At 41.9% G+C, this 22,628-nt stretch overlaps 1 protein-coding gene across 2 annotated transcripts in view; it reads left to right on the top strand.

Moving 5' to 3' along the window:
* The window catches only part of LOC126248479 (alpha-1,3-mannosyl-glycoprotein 2-beta-N-acetylglucosaminyltransferase), a 101,718-nt gene that overhangs the window by 59,607 nt on the left and 19,483 nt on the right, over nucleotides 1-22,628 (top strand). For both annotated transcript variants that reach the window (XM_049949497.1, XM_049949498.1), the window contains exons 10-11: nucleotides 1,331-1,501; nucleotides 19,158-19,286. In XM_049949497.1, coding sequence (XP_049805454.1) covers nucleotides 1,331-1,501; nucleotides 19,158-19,271 — 285 coding nt within the window. In that variant the 3' untranslated portion in view covers nucleotides 19,272-19,286. The remainder of the gene's footprint in view (nucleotides 1-1,330; nucleotides 1,502-19,157; nucleotides 19,287-22,628) is intronic.

Below are 22,628 nucleotides of genomic sequence, written 5' to 3'. Positions count from 1 at the left end.
GAGAGAGAGAGAGAGAGAGAGAGAGGGAGGGAGGGAGGGGCAGAAGGTGCCTGGGATAGGAATGTAGCTCCTGTGAGCTCATTCTGGCTGCAGAGAATCTTGTATTTTCCATACAGCACAGGTTGTGAAGCAGCCATAGAAAGCCAGCATTTGTGTGTAACACTTGGTAGTCGACACTTCTCTTGGTCACAGTTTTGTGGTGACCATTCGTATGGGTGGACAACTGATTGGTGGTCACTCCCACATAAAATGCTATGCAGAAATTACAGCAGAGCTATTGTATGACATGACTTTTTGCTCAGGTGGACTTATTTCTGATAGCATGGGCCTGTAACAGGATTGGAGAAGATGTGCTGGGTGGATTTATCGGACAGGTCTTTCCTGGGACTTCCACAGTGGCATGACACATGTGACAGTGGTTCTCTTCAGATGGTGCCAGTTGTTACATGTACTCACTGCCTGAACTCCAACCAGTCTGGTTGCCCACCCTTAATCACTCGTGACTTGGAAACATGAGAGATCATATGGTCTAGGATACTGTGCAGATTGGGTGGATGGTGGACTACCACTTTGGGTGGGAGGGGGGATTTGGCAGGAAGGTCTCTGGGTAAGATATTCCTCATTTCCAGGCATGATATAAGCAGCTGAAGCCCTAGTCTTGTTGAGATGCAATGTAGGCATGTTGTAACCAAGTGGAACAATGTGTGAAACTATTTTTAAAACCAAGGTTTTTTGTATGAGGATTATGATTAGTTTTTGACCCAGCAAGTTTATAACAACGCTTAGTTTAGTCACATTAGGAACTTCATTCTCCATCAGCTTGCCACTTTATAGTCAGTATGAGTGAGTCTCTCTTGAGAGAGAGAGAGAGAGAGAGAGAGAGAGAGAGTGCAAAGATGATTTCGATATTTTGTTTGGTGAGAAGAGTACCTCTGCATTGTATTGGGTGCTACTTTTAAGCAGGTATTTAAAACCTGCCTTTACTCAGTAATACTTCATGTGTTCATTTTCTGTTCCCATAGTTTCTGTTGTTGCTTTGGTAAAGTTAAATAAAAATCAAAATAAATTATTTGGTATTTATTTACTTGTTATCTCTGAGTCAACAGCTGTCTGTTCTTTTGAGTCTTGAAAGCCAAAGATTATGGTGCTCTCTGCATCCCCTTATGGTGTTCTCCTCTGATTACACATGTCGTTTTAGGAAGTTTAATAACTGTTTTGTTGCACTAAAAAACCATTGTATTATAAGTTTCACGTTTCCGGTGGTTATATTACTTTGTTATTTTTGTATGGCTATATTGTAGGCACTTCCATATATTAATATTTTTTACAGGATAATTATGATGTCCAGTTTGTAAAGGAAGTGTATGGCAGCCCAGTTGTAACTTATCAAGAACTAAAGAATGGGCCCATAGTACATGATGGACCAGTACGAATACCATATTACACGAAGGATAGTTACAAGAGGACAGCAAAATTACTCGGATTAATGGATGATTTTAGAGTGAGTGACTTATTTTCACCATATATGATGTATTTATCTGGTTTGTGTTACTCGGCAAGGCAAAGTGGACATCTGGCTGTTGCAAGAATTAACTTGGTCATGTGATGAGGTACAATCGCATTCCAATTCAAAGTAGCACTTGTTATCTTGCAGTGTGAGCATAAATTTTGATTTTGGAAAACAGCTTCGTGGGAAGCAATGACAGCTTTCTGTTAACGTCATTCATTAATGAGAATGAGAATGAGGTATTGGTTCCAGCAGAGAAGGCAACAGAAGGTGCAAGCAAATGTTGATAAACAAAATTGAAGGAAGTCAGTGGTGTGCAAATTACAGAAGGTGGGACGTGACACTGAGTGGCGCAGCATTCAAGTATTTGCTGTAAAGTAGAATAAGTAAACTGCACACAATAAATATTTCAGTGATGATATAGGTAAATGTGTTATTAAATAGCAATTTTTGCAATACAAAATACCACAGTTGCAAAAAACTCACAGCTTTTTTTGCACAGGACTGAGAAAAAGCTGTTTCATCTACGGGATTTGCTTCTAAAAGTCTCCACAATAACTAAGTCATTACGTGCAGATGGGAGAATGTACCAGCCGAAAGACCATTCTGCAGTAGACTTTTTATGAAAACTTGACATATTAGAATTAAAGTGGCCAGTGATTCATTCAGACGAACTGTGGATTCATAAGAACTACACTGGGAATATTGCAAAGTGACGGTGTCGAAGAGTGTTGGCTAACAATAGTGCTGGTCAACATTTCATTGTTATGAATGCACAGTTTCATTTTTTGTTCACTTCTCAATTGCTGTAACAGGAAAACAGATTATCATGTAGAAATAGAGAGAGAAAAAATTAAAGATACATAGAGGCAAGGAAAGCCATTATACTGAAGGAGCACCAGCCCGCTGCTGTTTAACAAACATGAACATATTCCATAGTAGGCTGTAATGAATAAAAATCACATTATACCATACAACAGACCACATTTATGTTTATTAAACATCTGGAGGCTGTGGATCCCCACAAATACAAAAGAAATTTTAATCACTGCTGTTTTTTCCACTGGCAAAATTTTGCAGGAAAGTTGTTCCCTACCTACTTCTGCCTTACTGTACAGACTTAAATCCCAAAGATCTGGTCTGCAGTCTTGCAAAGAATAAGCTCTGTAGTTGTAATACATCAGGCATCTCACTCTCTAAGTTGAAAGAATAAAGGCTATCATCTTTGCTACTAATAAATGAATGTCATGCATTACGGATGGTGCGTGTGCCAATACTTTTACATGCCACTGGCTGGATGCACAGTGCCAGTGCTGCAGTCTGGCAAGTGGACTAGGTTGGGATGGGGGTTGTGTCAGGTGGGATGGGTAGAGGAGAAAGGTGGGAGGTAGGTGGGGGTGGGTGGATAGTGGTTTGGAGGGAGGCAGCAGGTTTGCGTGCTGAAGGTTTTGGGGTGGGTGTGTGGGTGGCGGTGCGGGGGGGGGGGGGGAGGGAGGTATGTGCACGGGCAAGGCATGTGATGCATGGGTGTCAGAGCTGGTGGGGAGAGGCACCCGCTGAAGGTGACATGAGGATGTGAATTGGGAGCGGGTAGTGGAGCGGAGAAAGGGGGAACTCTTGGGTGGAGTGTGTGGGACAGTGAGTTACTGGAGACTGAGGCCAGGACAATCATTGAGGCAAAAGATGTGAGGATAAACTCCCATCTGTATAGTTCAAAGAAGCTGTTGGTGGAGGGAAGGATCCAGGTCTTGTGAAGCTGCCACTGAAATTGAGCATTTTATGCTTAGCTGCATATCGTGCCAGCAGGCTGTCAAATTTGTTCTTGTTAGTTGTCCAGTTTAGCTACTTACTGCAGATTTGTTTCTTTGCATACAGCTTAGTAGATAATCTGTTCAGAGAAAGTAATTTTGTTGTATATAGAAATGCTTACGTAACACCCACTTCTGATGAAATTGGCGAAGATTTATTTTTTTTAAACAAATAACATTAGCATAAAATAGAAGATATTCGGGTACATATATAGCTAATTATTCTCCTAATATGTCATAAAATTTTGAAAGTTTTGTACTTTATCTTGATTTGAGAAAGATGGGCTTTCATTTATACTGTCGCACTGTGTCCAGTATTTCAAGAAGCTGGACCTCATGAGGTAACATACTTTCATACCCATGAGTCAAGAGATGCTAGAAATCCACACATCATGAAATGCAGTGATAATATGTGCACTAGAAGGTGCCCTGGGAACATTGTGACTTGTTTCATTATGATGGAGACTGATACTGTGGAAGGAACCATCCAGCTTTTATTGTGGTAACACCTCACATTGCTAGACAAATGCTCTTTGCAAGTCAGTAGTGGCCCATGGTGGTGGTACAACCCTTCAGCTCAGTTTTTTCCACGTATAATCAAAGTCTGGGGAGCAAGGCGGCCACTCTAGATGTGTTAAGTCTGTATGTCTGTATATTGCAAGTATGTGTGCACCATGTCAGTACTGAATGGTTATGCCTGTAGACTGCTACTGTTACAGTATCTCCAGAAAACAGGTGTAGCAGTGTACATGCCACTGCCTTGGACAAGAACTCTGGGATTGAAATATCACCTTTTCCATTACATCACCCCTGCATGAACCAGATGTACTTATAATGACAGTAGCTTTCAGTGCTTTTGTATCTACATAGGGCGTGACAATGCTGCGAAACAGTCACTGTCAGCACAAATGTAACTGTAATAGTCGATGGTAGCTCAACCAAATAGCCAGGGAGCTAAACCCCAGAAGAGGAAACAAAACTTGATGTGCAAGTCAATCTATGGGGGGGCAGAGTGTCCGAACATCACATATGGTCGAGCATGGTGATAAACACAAAACACGACTAGCATAAATTACTGAACACTAGCACATGTAAACATAGCACGGTACATGGTCAAGTGAAGGCCAGATCCAAGGTAGTTGAAATTGTCGTAAGAACTGATGGGTACGGCTTATCACTGCCGATAGGGAACATCAGAATCAATGGTTCTGCCCGTACAATACTTTGCACACACCTTCCATGACAGAGTGCCACATTGCTCTGCCATGAGACCCATACTCACTCATCTAATTCCACATCAATGGTTGCTGGCAGGGATACTAAATACTGCCGTCCTTTAAGGACACATAGGGTTGAAAATAGCCCCATTTGTGCCATGACCTCTATTAAACTGGAGAGGGCGTGACATTCCCCGGCATTGAATCTGTCCCTGAAGTAAGCAATGCTGATGCCTCTGGAGTGGTGGAAAATTGTGAAAGCTGACTTAATGGCTATTCCATCTGCATCATTAGCGGTAAGGCCACAGCCACGGGTGAGTGGGGGAAGGAGGTACTGGTTCCAGTTCCATAGGCTCCGCAGCTGGAATTACAGTAGTGTTTGTCACCAGTGTCCTATTCTGCAGGCAAAAGTAGGACAGTGGAGAGAGTAGTGGGGATTGCAGTGGGCATGCATGCTGCCACACTCTGGAGCCTCCTACTGAGAGAACACCATGACCGACCCCATCGTCCAAATGGCACAGAGGTGGTGGCACCGTGGGTCCAGCAGATTGCAGATGAAACTGATTGGAATGATGGGTCAGCTGCTCCAAACTGATATCCACGACAAACAAATGCTGAGCCTTGTGGCTCACCACTATACCAGGGAGCCACCCCTCCTGGCAGCCAAAAGACCTTATGTGGCATACCCATCAGGAAAGCTCTGTGGGCCGCGACAGCCTGGGGCATACAACTTGGTTCGCAACAAAGCGAAAAGACCTCAAGGCGGGTGCCCGTGGATGCTCCTACAGAGTTCAGCCATTTCCTGGTGTTGCCCAGTACGTGATGAAAAAACTAGACAGTGCATTATTGTGGAACAAGGCAGACGTGGACTTCATCTGGGTCTTGAGCGTTCAGTAGAAGCACTCCGCCATTGAGTTGGAAGCCGGGTGAAACAGGTCAGTAGTCAGATGCTGGATACTATTGCAAATGCAGAAATCTTCAAACTCCTGTGGCTCAAATTGCCAACCATTATCAAATACGAGGGTCTAAGAGGAGTCTTCTGTAGCAATAATGAAAGGCAGTGGATGAATGGTAGCTGTTGACATTTTGGAACTCAATTTGCCAACATCCAGGAAATTGGACAAATCATCTACTATCAATAACCACATGCTTCCCAAAAAGGAACCCACAAAATGGAGATGCACCCTCTCCAAAGGATGCTCTGGGACTGACCAAGGGAAAAACTGGAGCTGCGACCCAGTGTAGTTCTGTGCACAGGCCACATAAGTGCACACCAGATGTTCAGTATCATGATCAATTGCCGGACAGTAGATGGGACACTCTGCCAAAGCCTTCATACGAGATGTACCCCAGTACAATGCACACCACAATTGGTGTATTAGAGGATGCAATGCTGGAGCGACAACCACTTGACAGCTTTGCTCCTCCATGGCAAACATGAAAAACCATTTTAATATGTTCAGGCACCCATGTAGGACAAAAAAGTACGCCACACTGACCCCACTACCATAGGGATGTCCTTGGGCAATCCCTTCTGGACTGTCGAAACAAATTTCCTAAAAAGTGGGGCAGTGGATGCTATGGTCATGAGCTGTCAAAGGAAAATAAAGCACTGTCTTCTCCAAGGTATCATCCAATGTGAAAATGAGAGCCTTCTGCCGGTTGAACTCTGGATTTAGTTTCACTGGAAACTGTGATAATGCATCCGCATTAGCATGCTGGATGGTGGACATGTAATGAATGTCATAGTGGTAATTACTGGGAAAGAGCACCACCACTGCAATCTGTAGGTATCCTATCCATTAGCTTGGAATGAGGGTTGAATAAGAAAACCAGCAGCTTGTAGTTGGTGATAAGTAGGAACTTCGCTCCATACAAGAAAATGGAAAAATTTTTCAATGCAAAAATGATAGCCAAGGTGTACTTTTCCACCTGTGAATAATTATGTTGTGTCATTGAAAGTGTCTTCAATGGGTAAGCAATAGGCTGCTCAGTGCCATCTGGGTTCCAATGTGAGAGGATCACTTTATGCCATTCTGGGATGCGTTGGTGGCCAGAGTTAATGGTTTATCCTGCATAAAAGAAGCCAAAACACAAACAGAGCACAAACACTCCTTGAGGGACTGAAAAGCCTGTAACAAAATGCCACAGAGGAGCATCGACCCATCCGGTTTCTGAATCGCCAACAAAAGAGTGCCCATTGACTTGATGAAATAGGAGAAACAATTCTGAGGCCCTGCCAATGTTGCGACTTGACCCTGACCACATTGCGCTTGGCAAAGAGAATAGGTTGGGGGGTAACAAAGTTTAGGTGTTATTGACAGCTTAAGCATGATGAGTGTCTCAAAATTTTCTGCCCAATCCAAGTTATTCTCAAACAGTTTATCATGCAACTGTAGTAGAGATTCCAAATCTTGAAAGGTGACCAATTGAAATGCTAAGTGTATGTCAGTCTGGAAGCCAAAAACAGAAGTGGTGTTTAGCCCAAAAATATTTTGCACCAACAGTGAATTAACCACTTACTACACAAGTTGCCATTCCACATTCTTATAGCATGCTGATGCAGAGAATTGCTTCCTCAAAGGAATACACTGTTTGCTATAACACACAACTTGACATTGGGCCATTGCAGTGCAGGACAGCCCCAGAGCCTGTATGTGTCTAGTCTGATGAGGCTGACAATTGCTCCCATATCTTGCTGAAATTCAATAGATCAGTCATCCATGACCAGTGTTAGCAGAACACACTGGGGCAAAGCTAGTAGGGTTTCAGAAACAGCTTCTAAGTCCAGGGAAAACACTGGTCCCTCTGAGAGCCATCCTGTGGCCTGTCAACTGTGACAAACTGATGCAAAATGGCCGAGTTTGCAACATATCCCGCACACAGCGTTTAAATACGGACAAACCCATGTAATATGGACCACATGGCAATTGGTGCAGGACCGCCAAATTGCCCATTGAGTGGGCAATTGGTGCAGGACCGCCAAATTGCCCATTGAGTGGATTCAGATGTGGAGGGATGCCTAGAACCTGAAAAACTTTGCGAGTGAGGATCATGACTCTTCAACTTATGTGTACCCTCCAGGTTTTCTGTGGGCAAAGTCAGGGAACACTGTGATAGCACCATGCTCAAATCATCAATGGCGCATCAAAGAATGGCTCATCAGAAGATACACTCGCCTGGCCAACACTACAGTGTACCAGGGACTGTGTACCACACATGGCTAACTTCCACATGTGCCAATTGTTGGAAAGTACATCCCTTTCCACAGTAGTAAGTTTATGTGATTCGGTGATCTGTGTAATTTCGCTGAAGGAGGTGTCTGACTAGCCAGTGCCTTAGTTCAGACTTTAGTGCCAGGTGCTAACCAAACAATCATGTACCTAATTAGCAAGTCCATGTAAGGTAACACATTGGGGACACTTGAACTGATACTTGCACAACAGACCTTGCAGGCCAGCAATACAAGCCGCTTATGATTGCCCGGAGCACTTGTGGTGCTGGTTTAACTGCAACTGTACTGCCACCACATGGGTTTGATATCCAAAATATTGTGACAACAGCCGACAAGAGCTCATCAAAGTTACGTTTCTCGTGCTTCGTGGAGGGTTTCAAATTTTGCCTGATTTTGTAGAACCCCACACTACTTGACAATAATGATGTGGCCTTATCAATGGTATTGAAGATAAATCCTACCTGGCAGTGAAGCACCAACTGGCACAGATAATTCACCCACCATTCTGCAGAGTCATTGGAACCGGCGAATAACAGTAGAGGAGAAGGCTTCCCTTCAGGTGTCTGGCCCACTAGCAGCATGTTGTGAGAGTGGAGGAAGTCTACATTCTGTTTGAGCAGTTCCTGCATCAGGTCCTGCTCTAACTTTTGTTGCTGCACCTACTCCTGCCAGCATTGCAAAAATGTCAGGTCCATGGTGGCTACAAAGTAACACTACGAAAAAAAAGTAAAAGTGTTCACACACACAGGAATGTCCTATGACACCACTTCTGTATCTGCACATATAATGAGAACATCTTTTTCCATGCTTTTGTATCTGCACAGGCGTGACAACCCCATGAAATGCTTGCTGTCAGTACAAATGTAACTATACTATCCAATGGTGGCTCAACAACAAAGCTGGAGAGATGAACCCTGGAAGAGGGAATGAAATTTGATGGGTGAGTCACTCTACAGGAGAACAGAGAGTCCAAACATCACACAGACTCGAGCATGGAGATAAATACAAGCATGATCAATGTGAGTGACTGAACACTTGTCATATGGAAACAGAGCAAAAGCCAGGTGTGAGGTAGTTGAAATAAGCATAACTGATGGGCGTGGCCTATAGCTGCTGACAGGTGAACACCTGGGTCAATTGTCCTGCCCATACAATGCTTCACATGTGCTGTCCATGGCAGCATGCCATGCTACTTTGCCATGTGACCCAATCCAGCTCACTTGCTCCCATAACGATGTCCACTGGCAGGGATACTAAGCTTGCTAAACTGGTACTTATCCATCAACAGGACTCTACTCCAGTGTCCTTGTGTCCATTCATGGTGAGAATTTGCTGATTAGAGTAGATTAGATACACATTTTATTCCATAGATCCATAGTGAGGAGACGTTGAATGTGTCATAAACAAGAATACGTAATACACATGTATAAAAAAAGATGTGCTAATGTTTATTCAACAATGCCTAAGTGACATGCTCGATGGAAAAGAATCGCAACACAAAGGAGTTGTGCAACATAAATGAAAATTGGTTGTTGTGTTTCTGCATCTGAAAGATTGTTTCAATTGAAATTTCACGCCAGTCACACGAGAGTGGCACAGGTAGTGCCACTATGAATATGAAGATCATATTTGCTTTAAATACATGCTGTAAAATGGTCATGAGCGGTAGCTACCTTTGAGATTGGATGACTTGATGTGAGTCGAGAAAGTCTTTAAGGTGATGAAGATGCCATTATCACCATCTCACTGAGTTTCTACAAGGTCTTGTAATAGAGCTTTAAGAAGCTGGATGTTCTTTCTGCGATACTACAGAAAGACTTGGCAAGAATGTAGCCACTGTACACAATTGCTGGCAGTGGTGGCCACGAGAATGTATGATCGCAAGACGACCAAGATCCGGAGACCACATGGCACTACTGAGAGGTAAGTCCATCATGTTCAGTGTATGGCTCTGGTGCATATTAATGCATCTGGAGCAGCAATTTGAGCAGCAGTTGGCATCACAGTGACACAACGGATTGTTACAAATTGGTTACTTCAAGGACAGCTCCGAGCCAGACACCCTGTAGTGTTCATTCCATTGGCACCAAACCACCTTCATTTGGGACTTCAGTGATGTCTAGTAAGAGTTCATTGGATGGCAGGGTGGAGGTCTGTTATGTTTTCTGATGAAAGCTGGTTCTGCCTCAGTGCCAGTGATGGCCATGTGTTGGTTAGGAGGAGGTTAGTTGAGGACCTGCAACCAACCTGTCTGCATGTTAGACACACTGGACCTACAACTGGAGTTACGGTCTGGGGTACAATTTCGTTATTATCCCACGCACCCTGACTGCAAATTTGTATGTCAGTCTGGTGATATGACCTGTTGAGCTGCCATTTATGGGCAGCATTCCAGGGGATGTTTTCCAGCAGGATAACGCTCATCCACATACCGCTAATGTAACCCAACATGCTCTACGGAGTGTCAGCATGTTGCCTTTGCCTGCTTGAACACCAGCTCTGTCTCCAGTTGAGTGCATATGGGACATCAGACAACAACTCCAGTGTCATCCACAAGTAGCATAAACCATACCTGTATTGACCAATCAAGTGCAACAGGCGTGGAACTACATCCTCGGAACTGACATGTGGCACCTATACAACAAAATGCATGCTTGTATTCAACATTCTGGCAGTTACACCGCTTTTTAATGTACCAGCATTTCACATTTGCAGTGGCTTATCTCATGCTTACATTAACCTGTTATCTTGCAATGTTAATCACTTAAGTATGTTGTCTAGACTAATTTACTCCAGAAATTTCATTACTGTATGTTTTGGTGCCGCAGTTTTTTCCCCTTAAGTGTATTTTCATTTAAGAAGTAATAACAAACTTGTCACAAATCTCATAAGTGTTTAATACACTGTGCTGGCTATGATAATTCCTAGGCTATTGTAGCTGCACATCACCATTCAGAAAATCAGTTTATGACACTTATTAATGTTGATCACATTACTGCACTATTTGCAGAAATCAGATCTTGTGTAACACTGTATTTGACATTATTATTAATGTATACATGAAGCAGTTCTACTAAGAAATTTGTCAGTGTAGTAGAAGTTGCCCACTAATAAGTACTGTAGGCTCCTATTATACTGGACTTTATTAAAAGTTAAATTTTTGTATGGCTGCTGACAAGTTGTTGAAAATGTGTATTCCTGAATAATCAACACATTTCTCTACCAAAGTAAGTGATTTTAAATTTCTATGGAAATTAGTCTTATTTCTAGTATTGATTCAATGAACTGAGGTGTTAGTTTGCAAAAGAGATACATTATTTGACATACTTTATTAAGGAAGAAATATATTCTACATCTACATACATACTCTGAAAGCCAGTGTATGGTTCATGAAAGTACCTTGTACCGCTACTACTTATTTCCTTTCTTGTTGCTTTCGAAAATAGAGTGAGGGAAAAATGACGCATTGCTATTTGAAATGTCTGTTGATGGCGGTGGAATCTGCAGTCAACTTCAAATGTCAGTTATAAAAATTTCCTCAATAGTTTTTCACCAAAGTAACATCATTTCCCCTCTGCATTTGAGATTAGAAAGCAATTCTGTAATACTCACTTGGTGACTGAACCTACCAGTAACAAATCTAGATGCAAACCTCAGAATTCTCATATTTCTTCTGTTGATCTGACCCAATGGAAATCCCAGAAACTGAAACAGTAGTGAAGAATGGATCACACTAGTGTTCTATACACGGTCTCCTTTACAGGTGAACCACACTTTCCTAAAATTCTCCCATTTAACTGAAGTCAGCCGTTTGCTTTCTCTACTACTGTCCTTACATGCTCATTATTGGGAAGCTGTATTTAGTATCTCTAATACCTTGAACAGGCCTCTGTAGGACATTCTTGAATTCACCACACACACAATGCAAACTACATGCTTGGCATGGTGAGTTACCCCAAAAAATCATCCCATATGATATTATGCAGTGAAAGTATGCAAGCTTTTTTAATTTTTATGCCTACTGTGTCTGTCATCATCTGCATTGTAAATAAAGACATGTTTAGGTGCTGCAGCAGTTGCTCCCAACTGAATTCCTCGTGAGTTATGAATTCAACACTGTCAACCTTTTCTATCTGATAGTCATCATATTTTATACATATTCTGGAAAGAAACGTCTTAAAACTTATGAGGCGAATATGGTGTGTCTGGTCAGTGTTGAGTGACAAAGGGTTGGCTGGGAACCTTTCGTTGTTCATGAAAATTTCATGAGCCAATCCTCCTAAAACTAGGTTTGGTTGTTGCAATTTTTGTGTCATTGGAAAACAGAATAAACTCAACGTCTAGTAATGTTAAAGATCAAAGATAATTAACATACACAAGAAAAAATAATGGCCCTAAGGTAGAATCTTGTGGGGACACTCCATGTAATTTGTTTTCAGTTGGATGCTAACAAATAGCTTAATACAAAACTTTTTCCTGTTCACACCCCTATGTTTCCTGCCGAACACATATGATATGAATCGTGTGTGGCATTTGCTGTTACACCGTAACATCACCATTTGCTTAAAAGGACATTGTCACATCATGGCTACAATAGGGTCCAAGCCTGAAAACGGTCATTGACGAAGTACAACACTTTGTACTGAAAGCACGTTTCTTACAAACACCAGTGTACAGCCAGAACAAAAAAATGGCTCTGAGCACTATGGGACTTAACATCTGTGGTCATCAGTCCCCTGCCAGAACAAAACTGAACTCATGGACGGAGAGTGCCACTGTTTATACAAACACTGAATAATACAGAATGTACAAACATTCCAAATGTAATTTATTTCAAGAAGCTTCAGAAATGATAAATACTAAATAGCAAATAACTACAGGTGGTTAGGTTTGTGCCGGTTACCAGCAGCACACCAGCCAGTGGCGCTAATCGCTACACTGCAGTGTGTACACCACAGCTCGTGACATAGCTACCTTTCCTGGAGAAATGGAGACTGCTTGCTCCAGAATTCCTCATTGAAAATGACAACAGTGCCTTGGATCTAGATCTTGTCAGGGCTGAGCAGCTGCCACCAGCTGCCCAGTATTGCGGCTGCAGAGGGCACTCGCAGTACTGAGTTGCTGAAGGTGTGGCTCAGTGGGTGTGCTCTAATGGATCTGCTGGATCCCACATGACCGCTATCGGCATTGCATGGAAACTTGCTGTTCCATTGCCAATTGTGTGATGTGGCGGTAAGATGCTATTAACATGAGAGACCCCAGAAACGTAATTCAGACATAAAGAAGTTACGTTAAGACTTCAAAAAGTTTTGAAAGTGGATATATCACTGTGATGTAGCAGAAGCACTTTAAATATGGTGTGTGATTATTGAAAGGAGCAATACAGCAATGCGTAAAGCTATTATTTATGGTGAATCTTGAGATTAATAAAAACGGATTGTTGTCTTGCATAACTGTTCTCTGTGTGCCAGAGATCTTTGGGAGAGGACTGCAAACACCAACATGTCTCCCACAGCATCTCAAATATCCTATGTGTGATTCAGATGATGCTCATAATGATGACCATTCTGTGCACTATGTTTCTTGATGTTGAAGACGTTTGCTCTCCAGATGAACCCTGTGTGGTGAAGCATTGTTGTCCTGTACTATGGAATAGTCACCTATTAGACTGAAATAAATGTTACATAATTCATGTCAAATCTACACAGTCAGAGTACCATTTAGAAAGACATCTAATGACATACTGCCTCCCACAGAGGCAAAGTTTCTTTTAAAACCATTCCTTTCACAGATATTTGTTAGATAATAATTGGTTCTGGCTTAGCATAATGTCCTCCATTGGTCAGATATCCAGTGCCCATTTTGGTGTGTCCACTGCAGATCTTCAGCAAGCTCTGAATGCACTCATGTAGTTAATTGTGTCATATACATATCAGCTTCATGAAGTCTTCTCAAAACAGTAGTTAATGATATAATCCTTTTGGTGGCTGAAGCAAGGTTTGACCAGTGTTTGGGCGGGCTGTATTTAGGTCATGTTCCTTTCCTTGTGTAACTCCAAATATTGATTTTTGGTGCCTTTCATAGCCACTGGCCATTCTTGTCTGAACCTCATGGTTGTTGAATGTATATTATAACTTGTTGCTACTGTCTTATAAATAAGAGAAGGACAAATACTATGGATATTTATACATTTGGTCACCTCTGTCAGAGTTTGACATTCATTCATTATGCCAATGCCCATTCCCCCGCTTCCCCCAAAATTGCACTTTTTCTGATAAATGATACTGTGGTGCCATTAAATCAGGTTTTCTTGCATTCACAGCATGTTGTTTTCTGCTATGTATGAATGATGCCAGCAAATTTTACAGCCATTGGTTTGGCTATACTACTATTCCTCAAAAAGGACGACCTGATGGGGGAGAGAGCTAGAGGAAGTGTATGTAATTTCCTCAGTACTGACTACCACTCCTCGCCTTTGTCACTTACAATGACTTTACAAGCAGTTGCTGTATCAGCGCACATGTGTCATCTGTTGACAATATGTTTCTTTTACTTTCATCTTGTGCATACTTGCATAAATGTGGGGCAGAGCACTCACTTTTGTACAGCAACTGGGTCGTTCTCTGCCATTGATCTCTCACTTTGCTCTCCAGCTCTTGCTCACACTGCTCAATGGGAAGTGGTTGATGTCTTGCCTGGAAGTGATCACTTCCCGATCTAGATTCACCTGCCAGATGGGGTGGAACCCAAAAGGAAACTGCCACGATGGGTGCTGGGCAGAGCTGACTGGACATTTTATAGCCAGTTGGCCCAGTCTGAACATTGTGTGAATGCCGAGGCATGTTGTTGTTGTTGTTGTTGTGGTCTTCAGTCCTGAGACTGGTTTGATGCAGCTCTCCATGCTACTCTATCCTGTGCAAGCTTGGGCATGGGTGGATCATATTACCAAAATGATCCACCGCACTGCTGCAGCATCCATTCCACAGTCCACATGACAACAGAGGAGGCAACCTATCCCTTGGTGGAGTGCCGAATGCTGCTCTGCAATCAGGACCAAGTGTGCAGCTCTGTGTGGGTTCAAGTATCGGCCAGCTGCAGAAAATCTTGCAGCCTTTCAGGTGGTGAGGGCAAAGTGTCGCTGAATTATTTGAGAGAGCAAGAAAAGGTTGTGGCAACAGTTCCTGAACACCATTAATCGTTTGAAAAAGTTCTGTTGTGTGAGAGGCCATCAGGAGAATTTCTGGGAATGGAAGCAGGTGCCCCATGGCTGCTGTAATGGGGAACGGCCCTCTCCAAACCAATCCATGAGACATTGCCCAGACTATGATGGCGTATTTTGCTACAGTTACTGCAACAGCCAATCAGGATCCATGTTTCCAGTTTGGACTTCCAGCCCACCTCTGATGAAGATTAAAACAGCCCATTTTCCGTGTGGGAGCTGGATTCTTCATTGTCTGTGGCTTGTGACACATCCCATGGTCATGACAGAATCCATTACTGTAAGCTCCGGTACCTCACAAGGTGAAAGAAAGATATCCTCCTCGCACTTTTTAATGCCATTTGGGCATAAGGTCACTTTCCCGAATTGTGGCGTGAGGCAATTTTAATTCCTCTTTTAAAACATGGGAAACACTGTACATGCTCAAGTAGTTATCATAGTGTTGCCCTCAGTAGCTGCATGGGGAAGACTGTGTAGTGGATAGTCAACCGCCGCCTTGTCTGGATCTTTAGAATCCAGGCAACTCCTTAGTCACTTTCAGTGTGAGTTCAGTAGGTATCGCTCCACCTTTGACAATCTTGCCCACCTGGAGGCGCCTATACAACAGGCTTTCCTATGCCGGCATCACCTTGTAGGCATATTTTTTGACATTGAGAAGGCCTATGATACTACTTCAAGGCATCTTGTCCTGGAGCAACATCATGAATGGGGTTTTTGTGGTTGTCTTCCCATGTTTGTTCAGCCCTTCCTCTCACCATGATATTTTAGGTACCGAGCCTGATTGCTTTGAGAAGGAGAACGGTGTCCCTCAGGGTAGTGTTTTAAGTGTGACTGCCTTTGCCATAGCTATTAATAGCATTACGTCCATAGTGAAAGGCCCTGTCCAGTGTTCCTTGTTTGTGGATGACTTCTCTGTATTTTTCTCTTCTTCAAGCCTCGCAATGACAACACGTCAGGACCGATGGCCTTTGTAGTCTGGTCCCTTCAACCCCCCACAAACCAACGGACAACACGTCAGTTGCAACAAGCTCTTCAACATTTGGATGAATGGATGCAGAAAACTGGTTTTACGTTTTCTACCGAGAAATCTGTGTGGGTTCTTTTTAACCATTCTCTTTCCATTTTAAACTTTCCTGGATTGAGGATGAGGGACACTGTCCTTACTTTTAAAGATACAGTGAGGTTTCTGGGTCTGATATTTGACTCTAAGCTTACGTTGTTACCACATCTTAAGGACCTGAAAAAATGGTCACTTACAGCTTTAAGTATTTTAAAACGTCTTAGCCACAGTACGTGGGGAGCAGATATGACTTGTCTGCTCCTGTTTTACACGGCATTTGTGCGATCTCAGCTCGATTATGAGTGCGCGGTGTATGGGTTTGGAAGACTTTCTTATTTAAAGATGTTGGACCTAGTACACCATGAAGGGATTCAGTGGGCCACTGGGGCATTCAGAACAATCCCCACACCTAGCCTCTGTGCAGAGGCTAGTGAACCACCACTTGACATCAGGCAAGGGCTACTTACCATGCGCCAGGTATATAATTACTGCCCATACCTTACACACCCACCTACCATACCATTGCTCAGCCTCCACTGGAAAGGCTTTTTCGTAACCAGCAACAGTCAGTGAGGCCCAATGGGATTCGTGCACAGGATTTCCTTGTAGAGGTGGTGTGGCCGGTTTTCATGTTTTACATCGCAATGGGAGCAGATTTCCACCTTGGCTCCTCCAGAGGCCCAGGCTTATTTTAGACTTGATGAATTTTAAGGAAGATTATATGTCAGATTTTACATTTCAATCTCTCTTTTTTAACATTTTAGATATGCATCTAGGTTTCACAGTAGTGTACACTGATGGCTCCAAACAAGGGAATTCCCTTGGCTGCTCTGTCGTGTTCCCCAACTATGTCACCAGGATTTGCCTTCCTGATGAGTATACTATTTTCTCAGCGGAGCTCCATGCAATCCTGAAGGCACTGGAGCAGATGCGTCGTATTCGGGGCAAACAGTTTCTCATTTACTCAGATTCCCTTAGTGTCTTACAATCATTACAGAACCTGTACCCAGCTGAGGGGTTGGTCCGGCTGATATATTGACCAACTGTACTTCCTCCAATGGCAGGGTAAGCATGTGTCATTCTGCTGGATGCAAGGTCATGTAAGGATATGGGGAAATGAAGAGGCTGATCGGGCTGCCAAGGAGGCCTACAGAGGACAGGACGTGGCACAATGTCCCATTCCCTTGCAGGCTGTTGTTTCTGCACTGCACAGGGAGTGCATGCAGTTGTGGGCTGAGGAATGATTGGCGGTGATGGCCAATAAGCTGCTTTTAGTGAAGTCAACAACCTGACTGTGGCGTTCCTCCTGCCAGTTTCTCAGGTGGGATGAAGTGACCCTCACGCGTCTTAGAATTGGGCACTAGCTTTTTACTGCAACGAGACAATCCCCCATTTTGTGATGCTTGTGGCGTGCACATCTCTATTCACCACATTTTAATGGAGTGCATTTTATATTGTGATGCAAGGGCAGAAGCAAATATTGGGGGGATCTACTCTCTATTTTAGCTGATGATGAGAGGAGTGTGACTAAGGTTTTAAAGTTTTGTGATGTGTCTGAACTCTGGCCTAAACTTTAAGGCTAGAGGTTTTAGTGAGTTGCAGGGTGCCTGGCTTCTCCTTTTTTTTTATTCTTGTGGTCAGCCATCCTTGTCCATCTGCTGTATTGTTGTAGCTCCTTAACCACTTTCTTCCTGTGTCATTAATGTTTTACTACTGATGCAATACTTCCTTGCATGGTTCTGTGCAGGTGTGCCCATAGTTTTCCAACTTTTGTTACCTACGTTTTACGTGCTGTTTTATCTTCCTGTTTTGTGTATTTTACTGACACTCGTCTCAATCTGTTTTCATGCAGGTGCTAAAGACCTTGCTGCCGTGTGCCCATACAAATATGTCCATATCGAGAGAGCTTCACTACAACAAAAGTGTGTCACAAAATACAAGGAGCATGCCAAAATGACAATTATTGAAATATATTCATCACACAAATAAACAAAAATATAAAAGTACAATTTCAAAGCCATTAGGTCATCTCTTGGGTTGACTGATGAGTCCAAAGAGGACTCATCCCTGGAGGTAGTGGAGTAAGAAGTCTGTGGAAGGGAACCAACAAGTCCCTCCTCTAAACCCACAACTGCCATGTATCTGTAATCTCGGAAGGAAGAAAAGGCAAATGTAGAAAAATGTTGCAAATAAAGTGGCTCTCATAAAGCAGTGGAACCTAGATAGTTCAGGCTCTGTATGAACCAACTGAAAATTTTAACAGGGGGCAGACCACTGTGCCTGTGTCTTCAAGAGACTGGTGCCCTGTATCTTGGGTTACTGCTTACACTCAAGGAGAGAGGGCAATTGCAAGTCATGTTTTTGCCTTGACATTTCACCAGAAGATGATGAGTGTGACTGTAGCTCTCTGCAGAAATTTACCTGGGAGGGCAGGGTGGGGGGTGGTATAAATGAGTTGGTCTTTGGTCTGTTTAGAGATGTTATGCCACAAGAATTAAATTTTGGCAGTTACACAAAAAGTTATATACTGGAGACGTGAAAGTTATCCATGGTGTATGACAATTATGTAATGGCTAAAACCTCTGTACTCCAGACTCAAGGTTGAGGGGTTGGGGGGAGGGGGGGGGGGTAGGGATGACATGCCCCTCCTTGTGGATACCTGTTAGAATAACATTTTGAAGCATAACAGTTTTACACTGCCATTCAGCTGGTTACCTGAACAGTTTTCATGAATGTTTATGTATCTAAATAGAGCCACTCTTCTGCCTTTGGCTTTTCAATACTTTGACCAGTATCATATCTGAACATGTTGTTTTTTTATCTAATACTTTTTATTTACAATTTTTATTCTTTGGTTTGTATATGTAATATAATAATGAAAACACTATAGCTTAGTATCTGTTACTTATTTTTAGCTTTATGGTTTTGAAATTTGTTGTTGCTCACTACCAGCATATTTAATAAATGTTCAGAGAAATGTAACTCATTTTCCTTCTTAGTTATATTTATTGAATGAGTGGCTGCCTGAACATGAAGTTTTTAGTTATTTATTGGAATTTATTTCCAGACATATTTGAAGGTTTGTTAATGCACTTAACTATGTTTATACAGAGTGGTGTCCCACGTACTGGATATCGTGGTGTTGTGAGCTTCATGTACAAAGGCAGGAGAGTATATTTAGCACCAAATGCCAACTGGAAAAGTTACGATCCAACGTGGAGCTAGCATAGGGGAGATTAGGTGAGTGTGGAATATATAATTTCTTAAATGAATATCTTTTGACTCTGATATTGAATTCACATTGTCAGAGAATCTGTATGTCTGACGTACTACATTTTGAAGCTGAAGCAATCATAAGTGAAGCTGAAGGCTATGCAGGCTGGGTTTGATAGGCCATGCTATGGAATCCTAAGCAGGAATGGAACAGGTTGTATAATATGAGAGACAGGGAGACCAGAAGAGGTGAGCAGCATTCATAAAACTCTTTATTAGAGATATAATGATTGCAAGTGACCGCATGGCAGTGCTGAAAATGATAAAGCTCTTCAGCTGTCCTTTCAACACTATGATATTGGTGTTGTGTCATGGAATTTTTTGAAGGAAGGTGAATTGAAATTTGAGGTGCTGTATTGTGGGAAGGTTACATTGGGATGCGTATGTGGCAGTGGGTGGTCAGTCTTGATTGGCAGGGATTGGGAGCAAGAACACACAAGGTTTTTTGTTAGTATGTCAGTTGGGAGGATGACAGAAATGTTTCCACTCTACATTGTGAGAAAAGGAAATCATGCCTGTAACAGATACAACGTTATTGTGTGAAGCTAAAAATGAGATTTTTGGAGATGACTGAAACGTCTTTAAAGCAGAGGATATGGAAGTAAGCATTGTAAAAAAACTGTAAATGGGGTAATAGGCATCTAACAAAATAATACATAATAAAACTTGGGATGGTAGAGTTCAGGCTCATTCTGTGCACCTGACGTCACACATTCTCTGGCAGCCAGTGTGCATTCAGTAGTGTTTTCAGTGTTCTGCTGTGAATGTAGTAGCCAATGTGAATGTTTAACATGATCGTAATGAGTTATTTAGTGAATTTTTATTCCATTAGTTGCAAGTTGTCATGGGAGATGATTGGGATAAGTGATAAATTCTATTTAAGCAAATGAGGGACATAGTTTGCAGGATATGAGCTTTCTTCAAGCACAAAGCCCCTGTTTGCATGTACCACAACTCTTACTTGGCACTGGCAACACTGCATGCCGCAGCCATGCATCGACCTGCACAGACCACCATTGTTCACAAATTGGACTATAAGAGCCCTTCTTTCAGTCATTGTATGCCTTTTTTCTCCGGTGTTTTTGTTGATATTTCCAATTTTGTGTTTGCAGTGTATAGATAGAGCCAGCCCAAACAAAATTTATTTAGTATGTTTATATGTTTAAACTTTCCATCATTGTTGGGGCTATGTGGACTGCAGTCATATACTTTATTGGGAAAAAACGAAAAACTGTCTCAGGTTGCAATTAATGTTCTTAATTTTATTATGCCATGATTGATTTCAAGGCTTCTAGTGTCCTCATAAGATGTAACTGATGCATATACATCAAATCGTTGTGTGATATGTTCATCTTTGGACCATGTCTTACTGACATCAGTTGTCCTTCAACAGTGTGTTTTGACAAACCAAGGACACACTGTACCACACACGAAAAGAAACCCTTACTACTGAGGGTGTAATTTTTTGACTGGTTTTATAAGCCCTTGGTTTGATGATGCAAATTATTGAAAGACAACTAACATCAATGAGACATTGTCCTGTGATGTAACAAATATGTTAAATTGCACTCTGAGGCAGTTTCTTATTTTTTCTTAACTGCTCATGGGTATTGCATGTGATGCACAATGTTGAAGAAAAAACTTGTTTTGGTTGTTATAACAAACAAGATGTTGCCTTAAATTATGGTTTTATGTCTATCAAGTGATGGAGCAATCTCAGATTGGTCTTTTGTTATATTCATTTGAAGGATAATTATTGACAGTTTAGCACTGCACAGCGTGGTTAGTGCTGGATGCAATCAATATTCTTAATGTTTTCTCTCTGTCTCAGTAAATATCCTTGCACTGAATTATGACACCAGACCAAGTTCAGGTTTTAGTATTAATTTAGCACACCAAATTACAATTAACACAGCATTTTGTTTGAAATGAGAATCAAAATTACTTTTTCAGTTGACACTGGGTGTCACTTGAAACATATGAACAGTTTTGGTTATGTACAACACAAAAACAACATTTAAAACAGATTTAGAAACCTTGGAGAAGTCGCCTGTTGACTCTTGGCAGGGAAACCTGTTACATGATCAAAAGTAGCCATATTATCTGAGATGAGTGAAAGAGATTGAGTGGAATGTAACAAGTCAAAATTCATACGCTAGATAATTACTTAATCCTATGACTATATAATTTTGTTACTTAGAGAGATTGTCCTTGCAAGACCGAACACATCTTATCATCTTGCTGGAAATAACAGGATGTATCTTAAATATTGTAGAGAAATAAACTTTATTAGCAGATGCCCGAATATATTTATAGTACTGGATGGAAGCCTGTATATGAAGCACTAACCTGTGAAACAAGGAGATGACCAGACTCAGGTTAAATCCATGTGCCTGACAAATGATGCTTGGCCTGTTACACTTGCCATTCTGAATGTGATATGGTTTCCTACAACAATTTAGGCAACTACATGGCTGCTTCCACAGTTCATATACACTATGCATAAATAGTTGAAATGTAGAAACCCATGACACACACAGACAAATGTCTCTTTTTTTTTTTCTTCTCACCTGTTCCCTCGAATACTTCCCCTTCGTACTTTTTAAATCTTCCATTTTGTGCATTTTTACTGCATTTCACTTCAAGAATGATCATAGGTTTGGACTGAACACAGCCATCCACAAAAATTAAGTGCCTTTGTACAGGACTCTTCTATTAAAAAATGATGGTATTTTTTCCAAAACATACACTGATCAGAAAAGTTACAGGTCCACACAAGATATCTTGATAAGTTTTGGGGTGAATATGTGCCTAGTTCAGTTTTGGATACATCTACTCAGCATCCTCATGCCCGTGGAGTGTTCTTCAAACCATTCTGACACAATTGCTTAATTACTTTGTTGAAGGTATTTCTCATCTGTGGGGTATGCCAAGCAAACACCTAAATGTACTTGATTGGACAGTAGATTTTGTATAATGTGCCAGTAAGAGGTGATTATGGGTGTTTCAAGGATACCATTTCATCCCTTGCAAGTACTTTTTGTGTATGAATACCTCTACACAGGGCTGAACAGTGACCTGTTGGCAAATGGGATGTCTTCTACACATGGGTTTTGAGTTACTTTGACACTGTCATCCACTATATACCACCTTGTGATAGGATTTATCAGTTCATATGAGCCTTTTTTGATGCTTTTGGTATTCAATGGTAGTGTTTTGTGCTCATGCTATTCCCTCTGCTCTGCTTTATGTAGTAAGCATAGGTAGAAATGACAGAGAGAGGGTTCTAGATGGTATGACTGCTCACTG

Source organism: Schistocerca nitens, chromosome 3, assembly GCF_023898315.1.
Source record: "Schistocerca nitens isolate TAMUIC-IGC-003100 chromosome 3, iqSchNite1.1, whole genome shotgun sequence".
Taxonomy (NCBI): domain Eukaryota; kingdom Metazoa; phylum Arthropoda; class Insecta; order Orthoptera; family Acrididae; genus Schistocerca; species Schistocerca nitens.
This window is presented reverse-complemented; position numbering and strand designations above follow the sequence as displayed.